At 42.3% G+C, this 12,072-nt stretch overlaps 1 protein-coding gene across 2 annotated transcripts in view; it reads left to right on the forward strand.

Annotated features, from left to right (window-relative positions):
- The window catches only part of LOC142301959 (gamma-glutamyl hydrolase-like), a 28,515-nt gene extending 27,492 nt beyond the window's left edge, over positions 1-1,023 (forward strand). For both annotated transcript variants that reach the window (XM_075343022.1, XM_075343023.1), the window contains exon 10: positions 487-1,023. In XM_075343022.1, coding sequence (XP_075199137.1) covers positions 487-608 — 122 coding nt within the window. In that variant the 3' untranslated portion in view covers positions 609-1,023. The remainder of the gene's footprint in view (positions 1-486) is intronic.
- Positions 1,024-12,072: the final 11,049 nt, after the last annotated feature.

Below are 12,072 nucleotides of genomic sequence, written 5' to 3' on the forward strand. Positions count from 1 at the left end.
GTGCACATTTAGTGCTAGCTTTTTTGTTTTTTCTTCATAGATATGTATGCTATTAGTAAGAGCTCTTAGGAGCTTGAAACGCGTAAGACAAGACGTATATATGCACAATAAAAGTTATTTCTTATGAAATGAAGAAGTCTGACGTGGATTAAAAAGTCAAATCGGATGGGGCTGGACAACCCTTTTCTTGTATTCTATATGATAATGGGTTTTCTTAACCAGACAATCCCATTTAGATTTTAATTATGCCTACATTTAAGAAAAAAAAAAAATCGACAGAGGTTGTCTGGTTCCCTTTTCAAACAATCTATTTGGAAATTATAGTCCCTTCTTCATAACCTCTGTCAGGGTACCCATGAATTAGAACAGCCATTAACTTCAATTAGCACCTTGTAATACTTCATTTCACCTGTTGGGGCACTGTAGTTAAATTGGACGCTTAAAAAAAAACCAAAAGATTTTCAGTGTTTTTCTTCTCTTTTTTAGCTCGAAAGAATCCAAATCGCTTCTTGAACTGGAAGGAAGAAGAATCCGCTCTGATTTATAACTTTCCATTGACATACACAGCGAACATCAGTGGCTACGAACAGGTGTATTTCTTCGATTAGGCCTTTTTCAAACAAAATCAATGACCTTCATATTGAGGGAGCTGCTGTTAGAAGGTTGACAAAGAAGTTTGGGCGAAGGCTATACTCTTTATTTGGAGGACTACTTATACTGATGGTGTAGCTATAGGTGATTGCACCTTGGATAAGGGCTGTGGCTCTCCCTTCACTACGCACCTGTGGTAAGGGGTGTGGCTCTCCTTTTACTACGCACCTGTGGTACGGGGTGTGGCTCTCCCTTCACTACCAACCACTAAATTCAGCTGTATCTGTCTCCTCTCCCCCCATCAGTGCTCACTGGTGACCCTGGTACCTTCAGAGTCTACATCGTCACCTACTATCTAAGTAATGATTTCAGGTTCCCTAATGTGAAAGCAAATTTGAAATAAAATTCATCAATTATAAGTTTGCAGGAAATTAAATATATGTTTTTCTAATTTTGTAACAGTTGTAGATTTTTTTTTCAAAAAAATTTACTTTTGTAGCTGCCACCATATTGGAGGGATACGGAGCTTTACCGCAATGTCCTGGTACTGTAGGTAGTGCTGCAAGCTGCATGTGCTTTATGGCAAGAGAAATAAATAGGAGGCAATGACAAAGAAATATCACTTCTTCGGGAAGTGGTGGAATAAAGTGTGAGTGTCAGGGAAGCTGTGTAAGCAGGTGCCTCCGCCAACATAGCTGGTACCAGGAAGCAACATTATTTTTCTGTTAGCTGAGGCCCCGCCCCTTCTGGTCACATGGGTATGACATCAGCACAGGTCCTTTTAGTCACTTAGTAAAACGATTCTATAATAGAATTAGTGTAAATAACTGATAGGAGGAGGATGGATAGGCAGTGGGACGGGAATCACTATGAATATCCACCCCAGCTATCAGCTGATTGGCAGCTGCTGTCATTCAAAAAGCTGCTCATTTTACAAACTTTACTTGCTTGTGTTTCAAAACCTATACATCCTAGCTGACCACTAAAGTTAAGTATAGAATCAGCCTGATAGTGCCAGTATAGCACTGGCTTTAGGTTATATAGGAAAAGCCTGATGGTTGATGAGCTTTAAAGGGAATCTGTCAGCATTCATTCAAAAAGCTGCTCATTTTACAGGATTTAATGTGGTCATAAATTAGCTAAGAGGAATTTAGAAACAGACAGCGTAACAAACTCATATTGTCAGAGCGGGTTCACTGATAGATTCTCAGTTAACTCATTCGGCAGCCAGCAATAGACAATGCAAAACAAAAGCTATAGAAAGGAAATGGTTAAAAAAAAATTAATGAAACTCAATAGCCAAAATGATTTATTTTTATTTTTTGCCCCTGAAAATGTATTTGAGGAACTCAAAACTATCCCAAAGGCGGACAACAACTTACAGAAAACGGATAAATGCAATGCTACCTTTATAATGAATATATATGAATTTGATGCTGCTTCCCAACTTGATGATGAGAACATTATAGATATTTGGATAATCATAATACTTATTAGATTTAGAGAGAGATTACAGGAGTTGTAATGAATGATATCAATAGTGATCTAAGAAGAAATATTGACAATGAACATCGCAGAGTTGCACATCTGTCCTCCTCCCCAAAGTACATAAGAATTTAAAGGGAATCGGTCACGTAAAAAAAACACTACCTGCATACTTGGGATTGGTAAATAGAGTTAAAATGCTGCCTGGACATTTTATTGAAAGTTCAGCTACTGGGAGAAAATAAACTTTATTTTCTCCTGAGAGCCACTGGTTTTGAGTCATAGGGGCGTTCACAGTGCGGCCATAGTTATCGGTCAGTGCACTTTGAGCAGTGGCTGTAAGCCCACCCTGTCACTTTGAGAGCGGGATCTGTAACACATCTGTGCACTGAGAGCTGTCAATTAAAGTGCAGGGGCGCACGTACAGTGAGCTCTGATGTGAGTGGCAACTGTAGCCGCTCTGTTTACGCTCCTATGGCTATAAGCCAGTAGCTTCTGGGAAAAAAATAAGTTAATTTTCTCCCAGTAGCTGCTCTTTTAGTGAAAAATAATAAATAGAGGCAACACACCAAGCAGAATGGCAAAACCCCCACACTGGTTTATTAGCCCGTGTGTTTTTACAGCAATTGCATGAGAATTAAAAATAAACCTTTATTAGTATGTATTAAAATCAGCCAGATTTGAAAAGTGAATAACAGTGAAAACTAACCTACTGTGTAAATTCACTAGACCCCTAAAGGATTGAAGTAGAGTGTTTCTAGATACTACATAGGTAATATTTACATTAATTTGCTCAGTCCTGACGCATTTCCTCCTTTTTTTGACCTAGGGGTCCAACAACACATGGCTTATCTGGCCAGTATCAAGGAAGGAACATAAAAGGTTAATTTTAATTCTCATGAAGTTGCTGTTATACATTTGATATATTATGAGTTATAGGCCTAGTAATCAGCTGTTTACTTTATTAGCACATAGTAGCAGTGACAACGTTTCGGTTCTGAAGCATGAACCTTTCTCAAGCTATTTCAGTAAGATGTCCGGGAAGCAATCCTGTAGTGATACTCTGCTGATCCTGGCTGGATGAAAGCCATGACTGGGTGACAAACTTACAGGGTTATAGTACATTTAGGAAGGACAGGAAAGGCCAAAAAGGTGGTGGGGTGTGTATATTTATCAAATCTAACCTAAAACCTGTGTTGTATGATGACATTGGGGGGAACAGCAACAATGTAGAGTCAGTATGGGTAAATGTACATGGGGAGGGGAATAATGGAAAAATGCTAATTGGAGTTTGCTATAAGCCTCCTAACATACCTCAACAAATAGAGGGTGAAATGCTGGAACAAATTGAAAAGGCAGCTAATAATAATAATCGGGTTCTTATTATGGGGGATTTCAACTATCCAGACATTCAGTGGGACATAGAATGTTCTGGTTCTGCTAAAAGCTGTAAGTTCTTATCTACCATTCAGGACCATTTCCTCTCTCAGATGGTAGGTGAACCGACCAGGGGAGATAATTTCCTAGATCTGGTCCTGTCAAATAGACCGGATACAATTTCAGATCTACAGGTCCGGGAGCACTTGGGCACCAGCGATCATAATATGGTAAGCTTCGACATAATATTCAATAGAACATTTCAAAGGGGGAATGCTAAAACCTGGAAGTTTAGGAAAGCTGATTTCAACAAATTAAGGGAAGAGCTTAAATGTGTAGATTGGGACAGAGTCATGGTAACTGGGGATACCGAACATAAATGGGGTAAGTTTAAGGATATACTACTAGAGTCCTGTAAAAAACGTATACCCTCTGGTAATAAAATGTCCAGGAATAAAAAGAAACCACTATGGATAAATAAGACTGTACAAAGTATAATAAAACAAAAACAAAGGGCATTTAAAATCTTAAAGGCTGAGAATACAGAAATAGCATTGCAGGAGTATAAAGATATCAATAGGGAATGTAAAAAAGAAATCAAACAAGCAAAATTAGCTACTGAAACAAAAATCACCAATGACATTAAAATAAATCCCAAAATCTTTTATAAATACATTAATGCCAAAAGGAAAACAAAGGATAGTATCGGACCCTTAAAATATAATAACAAGTTAGTTATAGAGGACAAACAAAAGACTGACATATTAAATAGGCATTTCTCATCTGTATTCACCAAGGAACTGACTGTACCAGGGATCATTCAACAAGTGAAAAATCAAAGTCCACCACCCGATATAATTAATTTAACACAAGATGAAGTACGCCTACGTCTGAGTAAATTAAACATTGACAAATCCCCAGGGCCAGATGGCATTCATCCACGAATATTGAGGGAATTGAGCTCCGTAATCGACAGACCGCTGTATCTCATCTTTTTAGACTCACTTGTAACAGGGTTGGTGCCTCAGGATTGGAGGATTGCTGATGTGGTACCGATATTTAAGAAAGGTAAGAGGGTAGATCCAGGCAACTACCGTCCAGTAAGCCTGACATCAGTAGTATGCAAAGTTTTTGAGGGCATTTTAAGGGATGACATGCAAAAATATATTGCAGAAAATAATATGATAACTGACAAACAGCATGGATTCATGAAAGATAAGTCGTGTCTAACCAATCTATTGGGGTTCTATGAGGGGGTAAGTTCAAACCTGGATATTGGTAATGCAGCTGATGTGATTTATTTGGACTTTGCAAAGGCATTTGATACTGTACCACATAATAGCCTTATACTAAAGCTCCAGAAGCAAGGACTAGGGGACACAATATGCAACTGGGTAAGGAATTGGCTAAAAGATAGGAAACAAAGAGTAGTCATAAATGGTACATTCTCTAAATGGGCTATAGTCAGCAGTGGGGTGCCACAGGGATCTGTGCTTGGACCGATTCTTTTTACTCTCTTTATTAATGACCTTGTGGATGGGATTGATAGTACAGTGTCAGTCTTTGCCGATGACACCAAACTATGTAGGATATTAAAAAATGACCTGGATAGTACAATATTACAAAAAGATCTGGATAAGATGTCAGAATGGGCAGATACTTGGCAAATGAGATTTAATGTTGAGAAATGTAAAGTAATGCACCTAGGACGGAGTAATCCTATAGCTGCGTATACATTAAATGGAAGTAAACTCGGGACTACAGAACAGGAGAAGGACTTGGGTATTCTCATTACAAATAAGCTGAGCAGCAGCACTCAATGTCAGGCAGCAGCTGCTAAAGCAAACAAGATTCTAGGGTGTATAAAAAGAGAGATTAGATCCCGTGATCCCAACGTATTGTTACCCCTCTATAAATCACTTGTAAGGCCACATCTGGAATACGGGATCCAGTTTTGGGCTCCACATTTTAAAAAGGACATTCAGAAGTTAGAGTCAGTTCAAAGGCGGGCAACTAGACTCTTACAAGGAATGGAAGGCCTCCCATATGATGACAGGTTGAAAAAGTTAGATATGTTTAGCTTAGAAAAAAGACGTCTCAGAGGAGCTCATTTATATGTATAAATACATGTGTGGTCAATATAAAGGACTGGCACATGACTTATTTCTTCCAAAGACAGTACTAAGGACCAGGGGGCACTCACTGCAAGTGGAAGAAAAGCGATTCCGACACCTAAATAGGAAAGGGTTCTTTACAGTTAGAGCAGTCAGACTGTGGAATACACTACCACAAGAGGTAGTAATGGCAGATACTATAACAGCTTTTAAAAAAGAGCTGGATGATTTCCTCAGTACACAAAACATTGTTGGTTATAAATGACTTAGTGACTAAATGTAGAACTGGTGGAGGAAGGTTGAACTAGATGGACCTAGGTCTTTTTTCAACCTAAGTAACTATGTAACTATGTAACTATGATGCAGCAATGATTTTATCAAAACTACAGCAAGAAGCCCAGTAAGTGACACATTGCTGCAATCAGGATTTCTGTCTGAGATTAGGTGGCAAAATCTGGTGACAGATTCCCTTTAGAGAGAACCTGCTCTGAGTGTTTGAAAATCTCAGAGATTAGCAGCACATGTTGTTATCTGACAGTTCCCTGTTTCTGCAGCAGCGGACTCTACGACCCTGGAAAACTGTCAGTTTTTGCTCTCCGTTGCCAGCCTCTAACTTCCTTCATAAACCTCACCTTGGGGAAATTTGAGTGCTCGTTATAGTTTCTTCCTTGCTGAGCTTCAGAAATGTTGTCATCTGTTGTTCCAGACTTCTGTGGTTGCTGCAGCTCAGATAAGTGTTATCTTTTGCTATCTACCTGAGCTCTTGTGATTGCACTTGTGTTTCACCTGTATAGTTCCCTTGTGTCTTCCATTAGTGATAGTGGTGTTGTCGAAGAGCTCATACCCTCTGTGACGACATGGACTCTCATGGATTAAAGTTTCTTAACATTCATCCAGACAGGATGATAGATTGTTTATAGACGGGGGATAAGTCCCTCATTGTTTTTACAAGACTCTTTTGGACTCATGTAATTGTGTTGGCCACTGAAAGCCAGACGTATTGTTTCTCCAGACTTTTCCAGTAATCATTGTATTGTAGTTGTGTATTGCTAATGTGATTACCTTAGTAGCCATTGTCTAGTCGGTGACTCCCAGACTACATGTATACCCTCAGTCTTTCTGTAGACATCATTTGGATGAACATTGTCCATGCAGCTTGAGATTCATCCAATGGGAGAGGCGCTCTTGTCCAACCAATCGATGAGGACGCAGTGTATCTAAGTGGAAGGCTGTGGCTATAAAAGGGACTTCTTTAAGCCACCAGGTTGTTGATGGATGCTGATGGATCCAGTCTAAGCTCTTTGGAGCTGACTAGAGGATCAGGATATCTTATGGCTTCAATCTAGAGACTCCGGTTCCGGTTGGAGACCATATCCACAGCCTAGGGATTTCGACTCCGGCTGCCTGGATTGTAACATCATATCAGGACTACCTAAGGAGGACACTCAGGTTGGGACAATCCGGTCACCTGGCTACAGACTTTGCAGACCTCACACAGCTTCCTAAATCTGGCGCTATTCCTTTCTCGGTGGGTGCCCACCAAAAGCGGGGTGCTGCTGGATTGGAGTAAGTGGCCCTGGAAGCTCTGAGGCATGGACATTCTAAATCCCTGGTGAGCCAGCGGAAGGGTGAGACTCGGTTGCCTGTTACATTTGTGTTTTGCTGGTTATGTGTTATGTGCCGTTAATTGTTTGGGGATCCAATAAAGTCTAATTATTGTGGTTCCCTGACCCTGTGTTGTCTGAGTAGTGTTCCGCTCACGGTTAAGGAGGTCGTGCGTTCAGTTGGGATGAGCCCTGAGCCACGCTGTCTTTCTAAAGGCGGCTGGTTCAGTGGACAAGAGCACCCACTGAGCTCCGTGTCTCCACACCCTCCATCCTTACTTTGAGCCCAGGTCACGGTTTGCCTATGGTTAAGGTATTCTTGCTCGGCGACAGGGGTGGAACCTACCTAGAGCTGGTGAGGTTAGTGAGGGTGAGCTGCAAGTTATTGTCAGGGATCACCACTTCCCCCCTCTCCTTAGTGATAGGGCATTCCTTTCCCCTTCACTTTGTGTACTCCTATATGGCCTGTATAGCTTCTATCCCTGGCTGTGACAGTATGACCACAATGGCGTTGTTATGCAGATTCAATAGATACCTTCAGCGAAGAAATCTGCATGCTGGCTATTCTTTAATCCACAATGGAAGGTTAAGTGTAATAGGCTGTTGGTGCATTGAGGGGGCACTGTGAGTGGGGTCTTCACCTCTGCCCAGGCTCCTCCACCTGCCTCTAGTGTCTGTTTGTGGCTCCTTTTTAAAGTTTGCATCATGCTGTTAATTAACATCCTAAATCGTGATGACAGGTTCTCTTTAAATTAGGTTTGATGCATAAAGCCCATTGAGCCAGGGTGCAGTACATATGATGGCAAGAAAATAGACTGCAGTGTTTTTTCCATGAAAAAGGAAGAAACTTGCCGGACTCAAAAGGATAAGAATCATCAGGATTTGGCATCTGTTCGAAAATGGATCTAGCATGACTGTCAAGAAAGAAATCCATGAACAAATATTTAGTTTCCGTATTCCACAATTCAATCATTATCTACAGGCAAAGAGAAATAAGTAAATGAAACATGAAATGATTGCTCCATAGAGATATATATTCTACTCTCTTGTGGCCAACGTCCCGGCCCCATCCTCTGGTGTATATTATCACGTCTCTGAGGTCCCCTATGTTTATTGAGATACTTTTAATTATCGTCTATGAACCTAATTAAGAAGAAGCTCGTTAAGTCTTCCATGCACCTGCAAAATCTCTAAAACAAACAGGACGGAAAGAAAAATAGAAAACCGAATATAAACTATGAGACAAGTTGGGTACGACCTATTAAGACCTTGGACTGATGGAAGACTTGCACCATGTGGAACAATACAGAATCAGGACTACATTTTCTAACCAATATTGTCTAGAGGGTAAAACATGAAAACTGTTTGAACTTTTTAGCATGAGGCTTTCAAACAGAAAATACACAGCAATATATGTTATTGATATTGTTGACTGAGCAGCAAACTTGCTCTCCACCAGGCTTGCCTGATGGTTGTGATGACCTGATGACCTTGCGTGAAGAGCCTTTTTATCACGGTCGTCTCTATATCCTTGAAGACTAGTGGCAGCTTCAGGACTAGAGTCACTCATTACCATCTAAGGTCCTATATTTAAACTTAGTTTCATTTCTGTTGGGACCTAAGGAGTTAATGTCAGTATTGTTTCCAGCAGCTCCTAGCAGAGCATTTCAGCTACAGCTGCTTTGTTTTCATGACCCTTTTGGTTTATGTAGTGGTGTTTTCCAGCAACCTTTGTTGAAGATAGAATTCCATTGTATTCTGGCCACCTTGGTGGAAGGTCCTGTCTAGGAGTATTCCAGATGTCAGACGTTATCATTTTTTTTTTGCTGTTTTCCCCTGTTTGTCTTACCTTACCTTGTGTCATATTAGGGCATTGGTGGGTCTAGTGAACCTCACCTGCCAGCTCACTAGTTAGGGGATCTACAGGGTTTCTCAGGGTCACATGTTCCTGCTCGACAACAGTTGAGGAGACTGTATAGGGACTGGCTAGGAGAGTAGGGATAGCTGCAGGTGAGTTTAGGAGGTATCCGATCTACCCTTCTCACTAGCACCATTACCCACTATTGTTAAAGTATCCCCTGTGTTTCCCCTTACTCGTGGTATTATTTGTTGTATTTTTGTTATGCGTCAGGCTCCCTGTTGCTCTGAACGCACATGCTATGGTTGTTAATCCTGGCAAGCATAACATTTGTATTGCTTTAGCGGTGCACATTCTGCCTGTTACTTCTGGATATCTCATATTTAGACACAGGAGTACATACAACTTCTCCAATACTATAGGATAGTAGGTTGCACTACTTTCTTTTTCTAGCCTTACTACAGTGCGTTACTGCTCAATTTAGTAATGCTCAAATACAAAGAAGGGACAGAATGTTAACTGGGGAGTAACGCAAAAGGGGTAAGAAATAACTACACATCTAGAGGACTCACACACAATGCTGAAGATCACCATGCAGCTGGATAGCAACAGGAACCAGGAAGCAAAAGAGCTGTATCCGGCAAACAGCCCCACAATCCAGAACCTTAAAGTGGCTGGAGATGGTGATCAGAAGCCTTAGCTCCCAGCAGATGATCACAGGCCAGCAAAAATTAACTCTCGTTGTAATGGAGAGCAGTGAAGCCAGATTCAGCCGACACCTATGACAGGCTGTACAACTAAAGAAACCCAGGTCCGATGCCGCCATGACACCCAGCAAGTACAACGCTAAACACCGCACAACACATCAAAGCAGCTAAGGTTGAACACAAATTCAGGCTTGCAAAAGAGGTCAAGATTAAGGTAAAAGTATTTTGGGAGTATGTTAAAAGCAAAAGAAAAGTGAAGGAGACCATAGGAGTCCTGCAGAATCAAAAAGGTGAAACAGTCACCAAGGTGGAACAGCAGGAAGAGCTACTAAATTCATATTTCGTACCTGTCTTATCCCAAAAAACTAATGCAGGTGTGGCGCCCCTGAGGCTTCAGTCATCACAGAGGTACTGCATCTCATCCAGAGGTGTGGTATTCCATCCTGGGTAAGGAGGTCAACACCGGTTCACACAAAAGCACAACACCCAGGCTCAGAAACACCTCATCAGACATGGCAAGGGCGTGATTATATGCAAAGCCAGGCTGGGGGGTGGAGACTTGGGAGTAGGAACACAGTACAAGTGGGAACACAGTGTGAAGTGTGGAGTTACTTAGTCAGAGAGTGAGGAGAGGAGCAGTGGGGAGGAAAGAACAGTGGTCTGGAGTCGGCGCCGCTCGACCAGGGCGCAGAGAGAAGGGGCCCTAGAGACCACGGGAGGCACATCATCCTCCTGTGGCCTTGTTCCACATATAATCTACAGGTGGTCCCTAGACTAGAGGAGAAGAGCCTACGTACTCAGTTAGTAAAATCAGCGGCTAAGGTGACTGCACGCACCGAAGCTACATCCGCACACGAATTCGCTCGAAGGTGACCCTAAAGGACCAAGGGATAGAGCTTAACACCACCCAACAGGATCAACTGGCACCGGAACAGGGTTCAGTGAGCGAGGGCGCAAAGCGGGAGGGAGAAGCAAGCGCAGGAAGACGATCAGGGAAGGGTACACTAAAGAAAGGTTCACCGGACTCAACCTCTGAACTACCCAGGATCGGCTGGAGCCCATAACTTTGAAACCCCAGCACTCCAAAGGTGGCCACTGGCATGTCGTGTTATCTTGGAACCTGCTACAGTGAGTAAAAACCTTGAGACTGCATCCCTGTGTCGCTCCGTTATTCACCTGCGCCTCCGGCCCTGCGGCCCCTGGCATCATAGACTACTACTACCACCCCCATTTGCCCTGGGGCCCAGCTCTACCTGTGGAGAGCTATACCAACCAAGCTGCATCACCATCTGCTCCAGAGATCTCCATCTCGCAGCGGCAGCATCTAACTTGCCGCATACCACAGGTAGCGTCACGAATAAACTGTGATCATCCCCTTTATATTTCAATGACACTGCCGGGGACACGGAACCGGGCCTTGCCGCCGCGACATCCCAGAGCTAGAACCGCCGCCTGGTAACGAGTCACCCCACAGCCTCGGCGTGTCACAAGCATCAACAATAATCATGACAGAAATATTGGTCAGTAGGAATCCAAGTTGACAATAAGCAAAGGATTGATATTATAACACTTAGACAAGTAAAAGGAAACCAAGTCCCCAGGTCCAGACGATTTTAAGAGCGTATTCAAAAGGATCTAGACACTCGAACAATGGGCCGAGGAGAACAGAATGGTGGTTACCAGTGACAAATGCAAAGTCCTACATCTGGGTAAAAGAAATGTAAAAAGCATCTATAGTATGGGAGGAATAGAACTAGGCGATAGCACCGGAGAAAACGACTTGGGCATAATAGTGGATCCCAGATTCAACATGAGCCAACAGTGCGGTGCTGCAGCTAAAAAGGCCAAGAAAATTCTGAGATACATCAAGACAGTCTGGGATGTATGAAGCATTGAATCTATATTTCTTTATACTCTGCCCAGGTCAGACCCCACTTGGAATACTGTGTACAGTTCTAGGCACCCCAATTCAAGAAATACATCGATATATTGGAGCAAGTCCAGAGAAGAACAACCAAGATGGTAGAAGGTCTGCAAACCGTGTCCTAAGAAGACCAGCTAAAAGAACTAGGATTGTTTAGTTTGCAAAAGAGAAGGTTGAGAGGAGACTTAAAAACGGTCTACAAATATCTGAAAGGAGGTCTCAGTGCAGAGGGAACTACTCTGTTCTCATTAGCACAAGGAAGTACAAGAAGCAATGGGATAAAACTAAAAGGAAGGAGATTCAGATTAGACATTAGGAAAAACCTTCTCTCAGTGAGGGCAGTCAGAGAGTGGAACAGGCTACCGCGGGAGGTAGTGAGGGCAATCAGAGAATGGAACAGGCTACTGCGGGA

This window comes from Anomaloglossus baeobatrachus, chromosome 4 (assembly GCF_048569485.1).
Source record: "Anomaloglossus baeobatrachus isolate aAnoBae1 chromosome 4, aAnoBae1.hap1, whole genome shotgun sequence".
NCBI lineage: Eukaryota > Metazoa > Chordata > Amphibia > Anura > Aromobatidae > Anomaloglossus > Anomaloglossus baeobatrachus.